The sequence below is a fragment of the Paroedura picta genome, chromosome 14, assembly GCF_049243985.1.
Source record: "Paroedura picta isolate Pp20150507F chromosome 14, Ppicta_v3.0, whole genome shotgun sequence".
Classification (NCBI taxonomy): domain Eukaryota; kingdom Metazoa; phylum Chordata; class Lepidosauria; order Squamata; family Gekkonidae; genus Paroedura; species Paroedura picta.
The window spans coordinates 30,425,142-30,443,317 of record NC_135382.1 but is presented as its reverse complement, the minus strand read 5'-3'; the positions used below and the strand labels follow the sequence as shown (position 1 = coordinate 30,443,317).

The 18,176-nt window shown below is 47.3% G+C and overlaps 1 protein-coding gene across 2 annotated transcripts in view; it reads left to right on the top strand.

Moving 5' to 3' along the window:
• The first annotated feature begins 500 nt into the window (after window positions 1–500).
• The window catches only part of EDC4 (enhancer of mRNA decapping 4), a 28,877-nt gene continuing 11,201 nt past the window's right edge, over window positions 501–18,176 (top strand). Inside the window, exons 1-18 of one of the 2 annotated variants that reach the window (XM_077309755.1) lie at window positions 501–676; window positions 6,670–6,826; window positions 7,935–8,046; window positions 8,556–8,655; window positions 8,839–9,028; window positions 9,738–9,885; window positions 10,408–10,512; window positions 10,974–11,083; window positions 11,207–11,290; window positions 12,007–12,102; window positions 12,335–12,437; window positions 12,824–13,004; window positions 13,465–13,537; window positions 14,455–14,546; window positions 15,317–15,513; window positions 16,192–16,280; window positions 16,711–16,864; window positions 17,484–17,947. In XM_077309755.1, coding sequence (XP_077165870.1) covers window positions 601–676; window positions 6,670–6,826; window positions 7,935–8,046; window positions 8,556–8,655; window positions 8,839–9,028; window positions 9,738–9,885; window positions 10,408–10,512; window positions 10,974–11,083; window positions 11,207–11,290; window positions 12,007–12,102; window positions 12,335–12,437; window positions 12,824–13,004; window positions 13,465–13,537; window positions 14,455–14,546; window positions 15,317–15,513; window positions 16,192–16,280; window positions 16,711–16,864; window positions 17,484–17,947 — 2,531 coding nt within the window. In that variant the 5' untranslated portion in view covers window positions 501–600. Of the gene's footprint in view, window positions 677–6,666; window positions 6,827–7,934; window positions 8,047–8,555; window positions 8,656–8,838; window positions 9,029–9,737; window positions 9,886–10,407; window positions 10,513–10,973; window positions 11,084–11,206; window positions 11,291–12,006; window positions 12,103–12,334; window positions 12,438–12,823; window positions 13,005–13,464; window positions 13,538–14,454; window positions 14,547–15,316; window positions 15,514–16,191; window positions 16,281–16,710; window positions 16,865–17,483; window positions 17,948–18,176 lie in introns of both variants that reach the window. The other variant, XM_077309754.1, reaches the window with a different exon arrangement.

Here is an 18,176-nt window from a genome sequence, read left to right as displayed (position 1 = left end):
GTGAGCCAGCAAAGAGAAAAGAGGCCAAGGGCTTTATGTTGTTTCCTTGTCATTGGTATTTAGAGGGTCCTTTTACTCCTTGCAAGCAACAACCGATGGGCTTCTCCTCTATGAACTTGCCCTGAATCCTGTCGAACATAAGTGCATATGCTGGCCGTGCAAGCCAGTGACAAAAATGAAGCATCAGTTTTTGTGTGCGGTGGGCACCCCTGCGTGCTGGGATGGTTTCGGGTTTGTTATTTGTGGAACGCATAAACCGCATCCCATCCATCCCAGATGTTTATGTTGGGTTGGCACGGCTTCAAAACGAAAGCCACAAGGGTCCGTCCTGGACAGAACCCCGCAGCTAGGCCCTTTTTCTGTCAATATCCCGCCTCCGCAGAACCAGCAGCCCCTGCACACGAGCACGAACTGCCGCCTCTCCCCCCCTCTTCTTCCCTGAGCCGCGCCTCTTTCGCGGGAAGGGAGCGGAACGGGAGCCACGCAGCCGCGGTTTCCGCGGGGGAGCGCGGACCGGAAGCGGAAGTCGGGGCGGCTGGCAGGGGCTTGGCCTGTCCGGGCGGCGGCTGCGCTGGTGGCGGCGTCGTGGGTGGCGCTCCGATGGCCTCCGCCAGTATCGACATCGAGGGCGCGACTCAGCACCTGCGGGACATCCTCAAGCTGGACCGGCCGGGCGGTGAGCTCGGGGGGGGGGGGCGCCGCTGCCCTCCGGCCTCCTGCGCTGGCCCCGGCGCGCCCGCTCGCCAGCCTTCTCCCCCGAGGCACGCTGCCTCCCTCCTGGCGCGCTCCCGGGCGGGGGAGGGGGTGGAGCGCGAATGGCAAGGCCGTCTTACGCCGGAGTAAGCCCCATGGTTGGGGGGGATAAGCCTGCCGGAGGGTTGGCGTGTCCGGCTGCAGCCCTGCTCTGGCTCTGCCCGCTGCTTTCTTGGCAGGGAGCCTCCTGTTGCTCGGCCGCGGCGGGGCTTACTTCCGAGGAGGCGTGCTGAGCTGGTTGCGGAGGATGGCTGCAATGTGGGGCGCGCCTGTTTGAGGGCTAGAGGCAGGGGTAGTCGACCTATGCTCCTCCAGATGTTCATGGACTACAGTTCCCGTGAGCCCCTGCCAGCTGGCAGGGGCTCATGGGAATTGTAGTCCATGAACATCTGGAGGACCACAGGTCGACTACCCTTGGGCTAGACTTCATCCAGCTCCCGAGCAAGCGTGTGGGGTGGGGAGAGCGTTGGGCATGGGGCCTCGGAGGCTCGAGTTCGGATCTCCGCGCTCCTTATGGGTGCTCTCTGGGTGCTTGGGGGGCACTCGCTGTCTCTCAGCCTGAACTAACTCAAGGGGACTGTGGCCGTGAGGGTAAAACCGAGGAAGAGAGAATAAGGTGGTCAGCTGCTTTGGAACAATAAAATTCAGAGTCCAGTAGTTCCTTTAAGACCAACAAAAATTTATTCAGGGTGTGCAAGCACCCTCGAAAGCTCACACCCTCTAGTGCTTGCACTCAAAAGCTCACATCCTGAATAAATCTTTGTTGGTCTTAAAGGTGCTACTTCAGACCGACACGGCTGCCCATTTGAATCGGGCTTTGGAAAACGCTCTCCCTCCATTGCAGAGGAAAGAGGAGACGACCCAGCTGTGAGTTTAGGCCAAACAAGTTAAAACATGGCCCATCCCCTCCCCCCCTTTTTTGGCCTTTTATATGGCTGCCTTGTTCTCCAGTGCCATTGGAGCATCTGTGTCTTCTCCCCACCCAATAAATAAATAATTTTCCTGATTTTAAAGGCCTGGTTTCCTTCCCTGCTTCATCTTTTAAACACAGCAGACAGCTGGCTTGATTTTGTCCCTGTTGGGTTTTTAAGCAGTGTTTCTGCAGCAGTTAAAGACTGCAAGATGGACAGTGGTGCCATGTGTCTGGCAATGTGCTAGCGGAGCTCAGAGCTTTTGGGGAGACAGGCTGCTCTAGGTGGTGTCTGGCTGGCGCTGAGCCTGACATTCAGCATAGTTTTCTAGCATTACTGGGCAACTTTCCTGTGATTTAGCTCTTCCTTGATGTGTTTTCTCTCTGTTTTTCTTCTGTAGTCCCATTCCTTCTTCTGTCAAAATCCAGTTACCGTTTTTCTATAATACTTGTCAAGTTATAAGGCCAGGAGGATTCAGAACTAAAATTAACTGTATTTTGTGCTTGCTTATTGATTTAATGACTTAATTTATGCCCTGTGTTCCCCCCCCCCTGTGGTTTATGTTATTCTCTTCTCCTTCATTGTCTTCTTTCAACAACCTTGTGGGATAGGTTAGACTGAGAGAGTCTGATGGACCTCAGGTCATCCAGCAAGCATAGGTTGCCTGAATGGCTATTTGAGCTGGGCCTCCAAGAACCTGGCCCAGTCTCAACAGAAGCAGCGTTTATTTGCTGTGGGTTCCCCCCCCCCCCGAAATGTTACTTTCAACTTCATTTAAAACCTAGTTTTCTATCTTAGCTGCCAAGATGGAAGCAGAACAAGCCAAAATATTAGTCGAGAAATTTAAGAGAATGGAGCAGGAGCATGAAAATACCAAGAAAGATATGTAGGAATTAGACAATTAAATCAATTAGATTTGTTTAAAATGAAAGAGGTAGAGAAATAAAATTCGAATTATGAAAATTTTTTAAAACAAAGACATTTTGAACATGCAAAGAAACCTGTCAGATATTTGGCGTAATGTCTTAACAAGGAGAAAGAAAAAAGAGTAATATGTATAAAGAATGGCGATCAAATAACATCTGCAGAAAACGAAATACAAAAACAATTTGTCAGTGATTTCTGCGGACTGTACAAAAAGAAGTCTGGTTCAGAAAACGGACTAAGAGAATATTTTAAAGATATCCAGATGACAGAATTTTGGTCAGAATATAGGAATGTTCAAAATCAAACAATAACAATTCAAGAAATTTCCCAGGCAATGAAAAATATGAAGAGACGAAGCACTAGGCCCAGATGGTCTTACACCAATGTATTACAAACATTTTGAAGAAGTTTTACATAACATTACAAAAAGTAATGAATGAGATCAAAGAAGGAAAGACAGTTCCTTCAAAGGAACGTGCCAGGCTGTCCACCATTACCTTTATTGTTTATTCTAGTGATAGAGGCTTTAGCAACAAAGATTCACCTACAAGGATTAAAAGAATCAAAGTGGATGACATAGATTTTAAAATGAAAAGTTATGCAGGTTTTAGCAGTTTGGGATACACAGAAATTCTTACAGCATGTAATGGAACGTATTGAATTTGGATCTCTTTCAGGATAGAAAATTAACAGGAGGAAGACAAAAAGGATAATGAAATCCTTAAAAGAACAAAAAGAATACGGAACGCACAGTAGCCACTGATCCTATTAAATCTCTGGGGATAAATGTGACTGTACAAAATTGTAATATTTTAAAAAATATCAGAAGACCTGGAAACTCATACATGTAGATGGAAAATATTTTTAAAATCTTGTGGCTGGGTAGAATTTCAGCTATCAAAATTAATATATTGCCAGAATTAAACATTTAATTCCAAATGCTACCTATACATATAGAAGAAAGAATATTGACAGAGTGGCCAAAGACCAATAAACTCATTTGGAATGGCAAGACTCTCTAGCCTGCAGAGAATGAGTTCATCTTTTAACGAAGTTAGGATGTTTAGTCTCAAAAGAAGACTATGTTTCTCCCCTGTGTACTGTCAAAAAAGGAGAAGGGACACCTTATATTTGCATACAGTAATTTTTAAAATCCTTCTGTACACAACATTTTAAAGTGGAGGTCATCTCATTGTCAGGGTAATCTCTCTTTGGGGTAAATTACAGGCAAAGGAGCCTGTGTTCTTGAAAATGTAATGATGTGCGTTTTCCAGGAATATTTAGATTGGAAAATGTTCCAATTCCAATTTAAGTAATGTTAGCAAAAGAAGGCGAATGTACCATCTACAAGCCTGTACCACATGGAATCATTGGGGCTTATCCATGCTTAAATTGCAGCACAACAGCACCAACAACTCTAGATAGACTAGATTTACACATGCGGGGCAGAAAATTTGCCATAGAAAAATAAAGCACAAGAAAATTTGCCATCTCACACCAGTAGTACAGTGCACCTTTTGATATCTCGTTTTGGTGGCCAAAACAGCCTTTGAAATCTTTCCTAGTATCTAAGCCATAGACAAGAAACACCTTGGTGCTTGACTATGCAAACCTAAGTAGAGTCATACTATTCTCAGTCCATTGAAGGCAGTAGACTTAGAAAGGTGTAATTCTGCTCTGGATGGAGCTCTAAGACTCTCTTGCTGCTAGTGTAAAAACAGTTGTGCGTACTATATATTCATTGCATATCCATCTTTTTGAGTAATGATATTCCAAGTGGATTCCCCTTTTTTAAAAAAATAATTTTAATCCAATTAATCTCAAATCAGCAGAAGGCCTTAAACTCTGGTCTAAAACATTAGATGGTGATAACCTTGGAAAGTTTGACTGTGTTTACAACTCTTAGAGGGAAGGCACCTAAAAATGCCTGTAGTCACCAAGCAAACCTTTCTAGAGAAATACTGGGGGATGAACTGCCTGGCTTTTCCTCTGGATTTCTCTGCCTTCCCCCTCTTTTGTCTATCTCTGTGCTTTAACACTGTGGTTTCCATGGTGCCTGCTGCAGCGGCCTTTTGATTTGAGTTGTGTGCTGTGCTAGTGGTAGCATTTCTTAAGACAAACTCACACATCTCTCTTGTCCTTGGCTGGACTGCCGGTTGCTGTTGTGTACCACCAAAGTGACGAAATGCACCGCTGATAATATTCTCTTTCTAAATTTATAATTCTTTCTCTGGCATTGCAGGAAGGAATTGCCTCATTCAAGTCACTGGCGTAGACAGAGCAAGAGGTGGTCACATCAGTGTTTTTTTCAAGGATGAATGAAAACAGGGGGACCCAGAGAGAGAGCAATGTGGACATGAGCTCAGTCTGCACAGTAGCTTGTTGTGCAAGAATTGAGGGAAAGGATTTTAGCTATTTCTTTCTCTTTCTTTTCCCAAAACCTTTAAGAAAAGAGAAGTTGCTTGTAGCCTCGCCGTGTGTATTTTCAGCAGACAGGAACTTAGCATTTCAGCTGTGCCTACAATAATAACAGTGTGAATAAAAGTTATATGAAAGGGAAGGTTGATTCTTAGCATTTTGTGTCACTTTCCAATTGCCTTTAAAAAATCATTTTCTGTGATTTGGAGGGTATGACCGTGCACTTGCAGGTTTCTGAACGGCTTTACCCCCAGATCAAATTCACCTTGTAGAACAGTTTTGAAGATTTCTGGTGTTCTTTCCGTCTGAGAAGTTTCTGCTTCTTTATCAAGCCACTCTGTGTGATGTAATAGGTACATCGGTAATCTCCGATAAGTAAATTTAACCGTGGTTTGGGCTGCTGTCACAACTGACAAACTATGGTTTGTGACTGGCCAGCATACCAGAGTTAGAAATGAGCTGCAAGCCATCCTTCATACTAATAATGTTTTGGCATAGTAGATGAATGGATGAACCCTAGGTATCATTGTTGTTCTCATTGCAAACAGGTACACCATGGAGGAAGAAGGAAGTGTATTGTACAGGGGGAACAGCAAAATGTTCACTGTACATTTGCTGCTTCAAATCATTGTGTGGCATGATATCTGAATTGCTGTCTATAGTCTTGCAACCATCTTTTGTTTTTTTTAAAAAAGTTATTTAAATGTCTGGTTATTCAAAATTTGGCTTGCTCCTTTGATGCCCATGTCATTATAAGCAGGGTCCAAGCCGTAAGGTTATATATGGGTTGAGAAAAATGTGACTCCTGTAATTTGTTCTGCATTCTTTCTGGGAAATGAATTTAGGACCCATGTTTGTATTGTACTGCCTTCTACAGTATTCAGAGTCTGATAATTCTGATGTTATGACAGATTTGGGCTTAAGGTTTGAGATCAGGATTGCCACTGTCTTCAGCATAAGTGCCTTTTGCCGCTGTTCTAATCTCACTAAATTTTTGGATGGGTCAGCCTTTTGCAAGGCAAAACACTATAGAGTAAAACTGCTTTTTAAAAAGGGTTTTCGATTGGCATAAGTATTTTCCCTTCCCTTTGTAACATCTACTGAGTAAGTCATATGATTTGTGCTCCAGTTGTAGTTATTCTGTACACTGTGTGAATAGGTGCATTATCTTCTGTTTTTCCTCCTCTTTCTGTGACAGATTTGGGCATTAATAGTTGCCAGCAGAGCTGTCATGACATAGTGAACTATGGGAAAGTTGGATTAGAATTATGGACCTGGATTTAAATCCCTACTGATCCACACAGCTCACAAAAAAGTAGAGAACGAGAAAACTAACCCATGTTTGTCACCCTGAGCTCTTTGAAAGATGGGTGGGATACTGATGTTCAGATCTTGTAGGCATAATATTCATTCAAAATGTTACTTTTTAGGGCTTCTGTTAACAAGAGGGAATTAAGTCATGGACAGAGAGGAAGCTCCTTCCTCGTTCTTCACCCAGAGAGTCTTCTGTTTCTGTTGGATGAGATTGTTTCACCCCTTGTTACACTCTTGTCACTTTGAGCAGTGTCACTGAAGGGAACCCCATCCAGGCGTGGAAAGAGACGTGTCCATTTTCAAAGTGTTAAGTAAATGTGATTGTTGATTCCTTTTTCACAAGCAGGTTCAGTGAATGAAAACCAGAGACCACCCACTTCGTACAACGGAGACCTGAATGGTTTGCTGGTTCCGGATCCTGTAGCTGGTGGAGAAGGAGTTTCCTTGGCTAAGCCAGTGCCTCAGACGGTTCCCTTGGGAACTCTGCAAGAGAAGCAAGTCATGTAGGTATCTTTGGGGGGTGGGGAGTGAGAACCCAAGGAGTTAGGGAGGAAGAATGTTGCATGTGGCGTGTCTGCTTCAAAAAACTTATGCTAATCATGGTTGGGTGATCCCTCAACAGAAAATCGCTCCTGCGAAGAATAAATTTCTAGGTTGTCCTTGGACCACTTGTTTAAAGATTTTTGGTATTGTTTGCAGCTTTGGCTCTGAGAAAAATCAACATTTAAGCTAGTGTGCTGCCCAGCAGTTAAGGGCTTCATTATAAAGCCTTGTTCTCTATATTTGGCCAGATGGACCAAAGGTCTTTCTGCTGTTTGGGTGCAGTGGGTGTCCAAGTCTTTCCTAGCCCTGCTTTCTGAGATCCAATTATAAACAGACATTCCAGGACTTCAGATTGGGGTCTTCTTCGTGCCAGGCATGCCCTCTGCCATGAGTCATATAGTCCCTGCCAAGAGTGGAAACAGGTTGTATATTTTCATTGCCAGTGATCCGGATAGAGGCTTCCAATTTCCAATTCATGCTGACCATTCTTTATAGACAAATTTTACTTTGGTTGCTTATTGCACGTAGTGTAAAGTTTTGGTTGTCGGTTGCCTTGAGCCTGCAGAAAGGTAGGATGAAAGCTTTTCAAATGAATACATGCAGTGTCGCAAGGCAAAAATCTGGACACTTCCAATAGCTGTTCTACTGAGGCTCCTTTGTGGTGATTTCTGCTACAGCTACCTTTTTCCCCCTTCAGAGGTGCATTCCTTCTACGAACCACACAACTGTCAGGATAGCTTCCTTCCTTCCTAATTCAGGAATCCAGAGTGAGAAGGAGCAGCAAACCCAGAATCTTAATTGCATAGGATTAAAACAGCCAGTCAATGCTGGTTACAGTTGTGTCCGAAACAGCATCCACCATGCCATAGCAAAAGATCTTCCCCTCCATACAGACCCCATGAGACCTTTTTGCTCAGCAAGATACCGAAGATTCCTGATTGTGGTTTTCACTTTCCTATTTAACTTGAAGCCTTCCTTGAGTATAACCCTTTGAACCACCAGCCTCTTAAGGTGTTCATCTCTTATGCTTTGGGCTTTTTCTTTGTCTCCACCCCACCTCTTCTCCAGCTGTCTTTCTGGTGACGACAGCTCGACCTGTATGGTGATAACAGCTAAAGATGTCGAGATAGTAGCCAGCAGCGACTCCAGCATCACCAGCAAAGCTAGAGGGAGCAACAAGGTAAACGAGGGACAACACGGGGAGGGTGAACTGGTGATTGCAATGGATGGGGCAGAATCGGTGAAAACCCTTTCTTTTGGTGGAAATTATTGTCTGGATCCAACCCACCATGCTTTCCCATGGGACTGTTAGTGCCGCTGAGGGTGTTTGGCCAATAATAAGGAACAAACAGCTCTGATTTGGGTGGCCCAGCCCAGCCAAAACTGATCAGATCTTAAAAACTAATCAGGGTCAGCCCTGGTTTGTATTTGGATGCTAAACCACCAAGAAGCTTCAGAGCTGCCATGCAAAGGCAGTGGAACAGCTCTCTGTTACAAGCCCTGTGGAACCACTCAGTGTCCCCCAGGGCTCTTCCCTCCTTTGGAAGAGCATTCCGCCAGGGCAAAAAAAGCCAATGCTCTGTTTGAGTCTAGTTAGATCTCCTTGGGGCTGGGGTTTCTAAGCAGTTTTTTTGTTGGCACTTGTCACTGATCCACATTTTAATTGCTGTTTGTGTCAACCTCCCCCAGGTCAAAATCCAGCCAGTGGCAAGGTATGATTGGGAGCAGAAATATTACTACGGCAACCTGATCGCTGTGTCAAATGCCTACCTGGCGTATGCCATTAGAGGTGAGGTGCCTGTGTTTCTACCCTAACAAAATGCATGTTCTCAGATGGGCTTCTTTAGCGTTCGCCTTAATTGTTCTGTGTCAAGCTGTTCTCTCCTCTTGATTTGGCTCCCCCCCCACCCCCATTTACAAAGAGCACTAACTTGCAGCTGTTGGCTGACCTCTTCCTTATCCTCTTCCACAGTGGCCAGCAACGGATCTGCCATGGTGCGAGTCCTGAGCATCAGCACACCCGAACGGACCCTGTTGAAAGGCTTCACGGGCGGCGTGGCAGACCTGGCTTTTGCCCACCTCAACTCCAATCAGCTGGCCTGCCTGGATGAAGCGGGCAACCTCTTTGTGTGGCGCCTGGCCATGGAGAACGGAAAGATCCAGTATCCTTATTTCTCAGGCTAAGAAATAGATGGGATGAACTGGCCATCTATTCGTGGATGGGATAGCTGTGCTGTTGGTGGTCACATGAATGGCTTCATGGGTTCGTTTTGCTGTTCCATCATTCAGACACCCTGGGAGTTTGATTATTTCTGCTGTTCAGGATCTGGGCATTGCAGGTTTTCATATGGCTTCATTCTCACCGAGTCACTAAACATTTCTCTAAATTGTTGCGTTCTTCTAGTTCAGACCTGCACTTGCATTCTGGCCTTCCTTTTCGGGATTTCCCTGCCTGCGGTGCTGATTTGGTTACGGCTTCCTCTTCACTTTGTCTTGTGAATCTGAGTTACCAACTTGCAATCTGGACCTCTCTAGAAATGCAAAAAGTGCCTAGATTTAGCACCTACTTCCTAGTAAAGTGAACAGTCTTGCGGTATTAGAAATCTGGCTCCACACTTCAGCACAAAAAGTGCATTTGCCAACCAAACAGCCGAGCACACATCAAAAGGGAACGGCAGAGATCCCTTAAAACTTGACTGCAATTTTAGAACGTTTTGAGTGATTGGAAATTGGAAGGAGGGAAGTTGGGCCCTCTAGTGGGTGATAAGGTGAAGGGTTTGTCACCCCCCCCCCCCCCCCCCGTTTTATTGAATAATTAGGAGGCTGCATAAAGCAAAGCTATCGGGACCTATTCCTCAACTCGGCTCTCAGCGAGGAGATCTTGGTGAACATCAAGCGACCCGACGGGACTCCTCTGAACAGCTTCCGCAGGATCATATGGTGTCCCTTTATCCCAGATGAGAACGAGGAGACTTCCGAGGAAGGCAGCCAGACTCTGGCACTGTTGCATGAGGACAGGGTGAGCATTCTGCAAAAGAAAGTCTCTTGAATATATGAACTGACTTGCAATGGATGCTGCTAATGCTGTTGAATTTGGATATGACTGCTCATGTTTGGTGTAAAGGAAAACCTGTGTATGAACTGGCCATTTGTAGTTTTCATTTATTATGACATAGCCGCACCAGACTTTTCAGACCTTTAAATAAAAGACCAGGTGGCCACCATTTTTTTTTTTAAATCTATTATTGCTGGGAGCAGAGGTATATAAATCCGATTAATAAATAAATATGACAAAAAACAAAATGGGAATGGAAAAGAATGCACAATAGCCTTTGTGCTATATCTGGGTGGATTACAGCCCTGGAGAATGAAGACAGAATGTTGTATAGAGTAAGGACACTCACAACCCTATCACTCATCTACTGTAACCTGCCATCCCTTTGCCTTCACAGAATCAGCCTCTACATCAGATGGCTGTTTAAAAATTTCCAACGAGTACTTTGCCATGCGGTGAGTGCCTTAACATCTCTTTGTTTTGCAGGCAGAGGTTTGGGACCTCGAGATAATCCGATCCAACCACAGTTCATGGCCAGTGGAGGTGACCAGCATCAAAGAGGGCATCATTGTCGTGAAAGGACACAGCACGGTACCTGCTCTTATTTTAGGGGCAGATGGTCCCATTTTACCTTTCCAAGGCCAGGCAGTGGACAACCCATTCTGCACTCCCCCACATGCAGCTAGCTGGGTGACCTTGGGCTCACCACAGCACTGATAAACGCTGTTCTGACCGAGCAGTGATATCAGGGCTCTCTCAGCGTCCCCTCCCTCACAGGGTTTCTGTTGTGGGGAGAGGAAAGGGAAGACTGTAAGCCGCTTTGAGCCTTCTTTGGGTAGAGAAAAGCGGCATATAAGAACCAACTCTTCTTCTTCTCCTTCTTCTTCTCCTCCTCCTCCTCCTGTTCCATCTTTATGTTAGAATGAGGATCCACCCGTTCCCTTCTCTACCAGCCAACTACATCAAATCTCACTGAAACTGAGTTGCTGGGTTTTCTTAGTGGGTTAAGGACTGGCTCTCAATAGTTGGCTTTTTGTTCTGCTGCTTTCTAGCGCCTGAGCGAAGGAGCCCTTTCCCCTGATGGTACAGTCTTGGCCACAGCGAGCCACGACGGATACGTCAAATTCTGGCAGATCTACATAGAAGGGCAAGACGAAACAAGGTACCTTCAAATGCAGAGAGGGGGTGGGTTCTCTCTGGGGGCAAGCAAGCTGGCAGTTTTTCTCAAATTGTAGGACATCTCCTCTGCTCGTGAATCATGTTTTCTCTTGATTTCTCCCCTTAGGTGCCTTCACGAGTGGAAGCCCCACGACGGCCGACCCCTCTCCTGCTTGCTGTTCTGTGACAATCACAAAAAACAAGACCCAGAGTAAGACACGGTGTTAGTTTTGTGGAAAAGCTTGTTCCATTTTCACAGGAAAGGCCTTTGCGGGCCTTGGGATGAAATGTCAGCGAGCCAAGCACACTTCAATACTGCAGTGCGGGGAACCCGAATAGAGGTATTCTTGGATGGGGTTGATAAGAGCCGTCACAGCAAACATAAACCTAAATGGATTCCAGATAAACACATTTTTTCTTTTTCAATAGCCCGTTTTCAAAGTTGCTTTCTTCCTCAGTGGTGTTTTTTTTATCATATAAATAGTCCCTCAGGCTCAGTGTTCCATGGAGGTTTCTTTGCTGCTCTATGGCTGTGAAAAACCCCTGGTACTGGTTCAATCCCCGACACCTCTGGTTCAAATAACCAAGCAGTAAGCGTTCTAAAACCCCTGCCTGAGACCCTGGAGAACCACTGGCAGTCTGAGCAGACAGTGCTGACCTTGATGGACCAGCGGTCCAGTCCAGTACAAGGCAGGTTCATGTATGATAAGGCATCCCACCTGGAATCCTGGGGTACTTTGAGCGGAACAAAGAAAGCCAGCCACACCCTCGTACACTGCAATGAGTAAATATCAAGCACCCTACATGTGTGTCCGTGAGAGAGGGAGGTCTGGAATCGCAACATGTAGCATGTAGATTTGCGGTTTCAGAAAGGGGAAGCCAAAGAGCCTTGAACTGGCTGTTGACGGTCCCTTCTCATCTTGGCAGAGTTCCTTTCTGGAGGTTTCTCATCACGGGAGCAGATCAGAACCGAGAGCTGAAAATGTGGTGCACGGTATCCTGGACCTGCCTGCAGACCGTCCGGTAAGTTCCGATCTAGCTTCCTGAATGCTCCGGCATCAGCTAGCTCGATGATTAAACGCAGTCCCTTTTTGCAACGAGTGGCATCTTACACATTAATAAATAGCTTTGTTTTTGAATGCCCCCTTTGAGATTTTAGTCACAGTTACTTTCATGGTGTTAAACTACAATGAATCTCAGCGGTAGGCAACCTGCTAATCACGTACTCGCCGCTTTCTTGCTGTGTCAATTGTAGGTTTTCCCCAGATATCTTCAGCCCCATGAGTGTCCTTCCCAGCCTCAAGGCCTGCCTGGACCTCTCGGCTGAGTACCTGATCCTGAGCGACGTGCAGCGAAAGGTGGGCACTCACAGCTGTGTGGCATGAGTGGCAGAGAGAGAAGATGAGCCCTTATGTAGCTATCAGCTACTGCGTAAATAAATCTGGGATTAGCAGCGGCCACTCATCTAAGGGGGAAAAAAGGACTAGGTATATTCAGCCTTGGATTTTTTTTCCAGTTTTATTCTGCGTGGATTATATAACAATTGCACTGAGTGTAAACGCTAAAAAAGCTCACTTCTTTGCAAAGGGTGTTTGTCCCCAGTATTCAGTTCCTCCAGCTCGGGGGGGGGGGGGGGCGGGATGTGTCCTTCCTTTTCTTCTTTTCTCTTAGCCCAAGATATGAATATGTACATGCTCTTTCCCTATGGCTGATCTGGCTTGTCTTTCTGGTGCCCACCTTCCAGGTCTTGTATGTGATGGAGCTGGTCCAGAACCAGGAGGAGGGCAAAGCGTACTTCAGTTCCATCTCAGAGTTCCTGCTGACCCATCCTGTCCTGAGCTTTGGCATCCAGGTGGTCAGCCGCTGCCGGCTGAGACACACGGAGGTCCTTCCTGCTGAAGAGGAGAGCGATGGCCTGACCACAGGTAAGCGAGCAGAGGGTGTTCTTAAGAAGAAGGAACAGGGGGAAAGGGACTTCTCTGGCGGTGGCCGGGTGACCTAACCACAGAACAAACCAGGCCTCTCTGGTCATTGTTTCCTTGCCCCAGCCATAATAAAAGACTCTTGTTCCACGTCGTTGATATTGGAATGGCAGAAATGGCTGGATCCTGCTGCTTGGAGGAACAGGAAAGAACAAACCGAGGGTCTAGGAAATGTTACAGTGTGTGAGGGGTTTTATGTCTCTGTTTCCCTTTCTTTTTCTTGATTAGAGGAATGCATTAGCTGCAAAAGGTGCCGTCAAAGAATCCTGTAGCAATAGCTGCATTCCTCTTTTAAAAAGAGCCCTGCAGCGTGTCACCATATCATCAAATGTGAAATACGTTAGAACAGCACGGAAGGCAATAAAACCAAGGTCATTAACTTTTCTGTTTCCCCTCTGCTCAGAAGGCACTCAGGGGACTGGGACGGTAGAATCGGCTGCAGGAGTGCTGATCAAGCTCTTCTGCGTCCACACCAAGTGAGTATTTTGCAAGACGGCTTTCTGTCTTGGGCCAGCAAACACTTTTGGGCAGCCAGGAAGAGGGAATTGTATCCGGTCTTCAAAGCAGGGAGAGGTTCTTCTTGCCATTTGCAAGCCCCCTGCCCTGGACTCGGGGCAAAACGTTAGATCTGATTGTGAATGTGTGCTTGTGAGCTAATAAACCCTAATTCTGCATCCAGAATTAAGCCACTAAAATGCAGATAATGTGCATTTTTTGGCTTTTAATGACTGAAGACTTGCAGACTGGAGCATGTTTTTCACACCGAGTGCTGCAGTAGACTGGCTGCTCCTCAGGAACGTACCCTTCTGCTGTAGATCTTCTGTGCAGGCCCCTGTTGCTTTTCCTGCACAAGCCTCCCTTGACCGACAAGCTGAGTCCAACTTTGATTGACAAGCCCAGAACCAGGGCATGTTCTGTTGGTAGCCAAACTGTGGCTCTCCAGATGTCCATGGACTACAACTCCCATGGTGCTGGCAGGCTCCAGCTGCTGTCTTCTGCTGCATGAGGAGTTTGCTTCTGGAGCAAGACTCCCCGCTTACCCAAAGGAAGCCATAGGATCCGATCCAGTGTCTGTCCCTTCTCACTTGTTCAGATACGTATGATATCTGAATGCATATTTTAAAAGGCAAATTTTTTTTTGCAAGTTACCTTTTAAGGAAAATGCTAGAGGCTTTCTAGAGTTCCCAAGAAGGAAAAAAACTGCAATTTGGAGCACATTCAAACAGCATACTACCCTATACAGGGGGGTAAAACATCCCCTTGACTGTGAGATGCAAAACTCTAGCATCTTATTTGGAATGCATGCTTGGCACAGTGCTTGCCTTGGTTAGTTGAGCTGCTGCTTGTTATTAGGCGAGGTTCACAACCAAAGCTGTCTCTCTGGATGTTGCAGGGCCCTTCAAGATGTACAAATCAGCTTTCAGCCTCTCCATAGTCCAGACACAGCTGCTTCCATCCCTCCCCATGGTTCCCATGAAGATTTTGGTGAGTACGCATTTCATCCAAGGATTCTAGGCAAACCTGTGTAAGAGATCCTGCTTGGACTGATGTATTGTCATCTGGGCTAAGATCTAAAGCCACTTGTGTGAACAGAAGACACTTCTGCTCAGACAAAAAGGGTTGTGTCTCTGATTTCTCTCTGTCTGGATGCTGTAGCACCTCATGTCACATTGTTCACAATTCCAGAAGATCTCCTGACTTAACAGTAGTGGTTGGGGGGGGGACTGCAGGAATGTCCCATTGCATAAGTGGGACTTCTGACTTTTGCCCTTTATAGAAAGAGAACTCAAATTCTACTGCCGGAAAAAATAAGGGAACCTTGATTAGCTTGCACATACTACTTTGCTGCACAGTTTATTTTGGGAGGAAAGGGATTTATTAGTACAGGGAAGGAATTTCCAGGCTGGGGTGGTATAAAGGCAAAGGACCTAATAGCTGCAGAGTTTAAATCCTTCGCTAGCTTCGTATCTGATGCTAGCAAAGGCCTCGAGGCTTACATTCCACAAGCCAATAAGATGCCTTCTCCTTGAAGGCTACATTAACGTTGGCTTCCTCTGCTTCAAGGTGTGCAATGCAGGCCAAGCCAGACTTGTGCTAACTGAGTCTCTGCTGCCAACAAATACAGGGACGTGCCCCAAGGGCACTTAGAGTCCACGTGCTTAATGTCATTTCAGTTAGATGAACTACTGAGAGCGGACTCGTGCCTCTTTCTCAGTGCTGCCGAACTGCTGCTAATTTGCAATGTGTTTCCAAAGCATTCCCAGATCACTTGGCTGACCTGGGCACGGAAGGGCTGGGATCTGAGAAGGGCTCCATGCACGGCTCGCAGCCCGACGTACGCCGGATTTCGGAGCTGTCTGTCCCCGTAGACTTCCTTTCCTCCTCAAGTGATATGAAGCCCAAGTTGATGACTCCTGATGCATTCATGACTCCCAGTACCTCTTTGCAGCAGGTAACTAACTACCTTCGATGGATAAAATTTTCCCAAGCAGCTAAGTGAAGTTTTGAGCTGTAACTTGCTCTAACTTCCCTTGTTCTTTGATTCTTGCGGAGTGTGAGACACAGGACTGGGGAGCAACTGGAGCTGTGTGCTGCTGAATGGGGAGCTCTTGTGGTCCCCAATCAGTAGAACAGGCAGAATTCTTACTGAGATGCCTATTGGTATAGCCGAAGGGCAACAGTCTCTAATACAGAGAACCAGATTTGATTCTCCGCTCCTCGCCTGCATGCTGCTGGCTGGGTTACCGTGAACCAGTCACAGATCTCTCGGGGCTCTCTCAGCCTCGTCTACCTCACAGGGCGTCTGTCGTTGGGTGAGGAAATGAAGGCGATTGTAAGCCACTTTGAGACTCCTTCGGGTAGTAAAAAGTGGGGTACAGGAAAACCAGCTCGTTGTTACTCAGATCTGTTTCTAGGGCAGAGTGTGAGGCAGAGTGCATAAGCAGAAAGACAGAAACTTGTTAATCTTTTAACTAAGTTGAGGAGCATTTTTGAGTGCTATGCCTGTTACTAATTTATGCGGTGCAAATTGGAAAGCTTAGTAGCAATGACTGCGATTAGCAAGCGCGTGTTCAAGTCGGATGGCCAGTTAGCCAAGTTCTCTACCAACGTGTTGCACTGTCTCTACCAGATCACAGTGTCGCCTGGAAGCAGCATTAGCTCCCTCACGGCCGTCACCGCCATGAGCTCTTCTTCCGTCAACGAGCCATCCATTCCTAGGTAAGTCCTGGGCAGTGATGCCTCCTCCTCCCCGCACTGCCTGTTGCTTCCTCCCCGCCAGTCAGGAAGATTTCCCCTTCCATGATGCATCCGTCACTTGGATCAGCCTGGAGAGACGCCCATGAGCTTTGAAGCTGTTTAAGGCAGATCTTCTAGCCAGGACAATAGCTATAGATCGTGCTGGTCCCCTTGCACAAGTATCTACTGTCTCTCCAGGACAGCTTGTCAGAAAGTTTCCCCTCGACTCTTGGGCATCTGGAGAGCCACAGTTTGTTCACCCCTGCCTTAGAGGATGGGTGTTGTAGGGCAGTGAAGCAAGCAGAGGACGCGTCCTCACTAGGGTTGCCTTGTCCCTGGGTCACTTGAGTAGAGGTAGGCAGACCTGACTTCTTAATGTTCTCTGGATTAACCGTCTTCTTGACCTCTGCAGGCCAGCTGAGGAAGTGTCCCTGAGTCCAAAGTTGCAGCTGGACTCCAGCCTTACACTGAGCAGCAGCACCGGAAGCCTGCAGACGAGTCCGAGGAACCACTCGGTCCTCCTCCCTGGCCTCCCCGACAAACTGACCCCAAAGGCCCCAGTTCCAGTAAGGCTTTGGGTCCCTCTGAGCACATGTTGGCCGCTGGAGAATTCTCATTTCCAGAATTTGTGTGATTCCTTCCTCCCTCTCTTCTTTCTTCTCTCTCCCCTCTCCTTCTCCCTCCTTCCCTGTGGATCTTTAAAGCTGGTTCAGAGTGGGGTGGTTCCTGTAGATCCTTATTGTCAATGGTGGTGATTCCCCTGGGATGAGGAGCCTTCCCCAGATACTGTTTGCATTTTATTTATTGATTCAGTCGCTATACCGTCCCTCACCGGGACGTCTTGGCCCGTTCCGAGTCACAGAGAAGCACTGCTATTGTGGAACATGCCAGGGGAGTCCAGCACAACCTCTCAATATGCACTTAGAACAATATTTAATAGCCCCTCTCACCTTCCAATTCCTTTAGCCCTTGCAGTGGGGCATGGTTCTGCTGTTGACCACTTTGTTCCTCTTGTTTCGGGGAGACCCATGGGCTTCAGTGGGGGCGAGGGAGGAAGGAAAGTTCTGTTCCAGATCCAGCCCATAGTCAGTGACAGAACCACTCCACAAGGACCAATGAAAGAGGCGGTAGCTTAGAAGGCAACAGAGCAAAGTGACCCATTGACAATTTTAATTTCCGGTCAAGGTGTCCCCTGCGAATCCTCCACTCGCACTGGAGCGGCAGGATGTGGAGCCCCTGGCGGTGCCCCAGTCATCCCCCACCCGCGAACGCTCCCCGGATGTCATTTCCTCCGCCTCCACCGCCATGTCCCAGGACATCCCGGAGATCGCCTCGGAGACCCTGCAGCGCACCTTCGGCACGGCCCCGCCGGGGCTTCCCGCGGAGGGCCTGGACTCCAACCACCACGCCGACAGCATGGCTTCCGCAGCGTCGGCCCTGCATTTGCTGTCTCCGCGAAACCGACACAGCTCGGAGCACAGCCACCACTCCCTGGACGTGGCCCCTGCCGAGGTGGACATGTTGAGCGCGCCCTCCCTGCTGGAGACTGCCTTACCTCAGGAAAACGCTGCTTCTGACGCCGGTGTGAGCCAGCCATGGCCGGCTGCCCCCGACATCACCAGGGAGACCAGGAACAGCATGGCAGACAGGTAAGAACTCTCTCTCTTGACTGGTCCTCTGAACGTCTCTTTCCTTGGAAACCTTATGGAAGTCGCCATACAAGGTGCAATGATGGCAAAAACAAAAAGAAGGGGCTTTGGTTCTTTGTACTCAAAACACTCGTAATTAACGCCCACCCATTGGGGAAACCTTTCCAGGGCCATGCAGAAACCCCAGGGTTTCACAAAACCCTGGTTGAGATAGCCTGGCCTAAGTGCT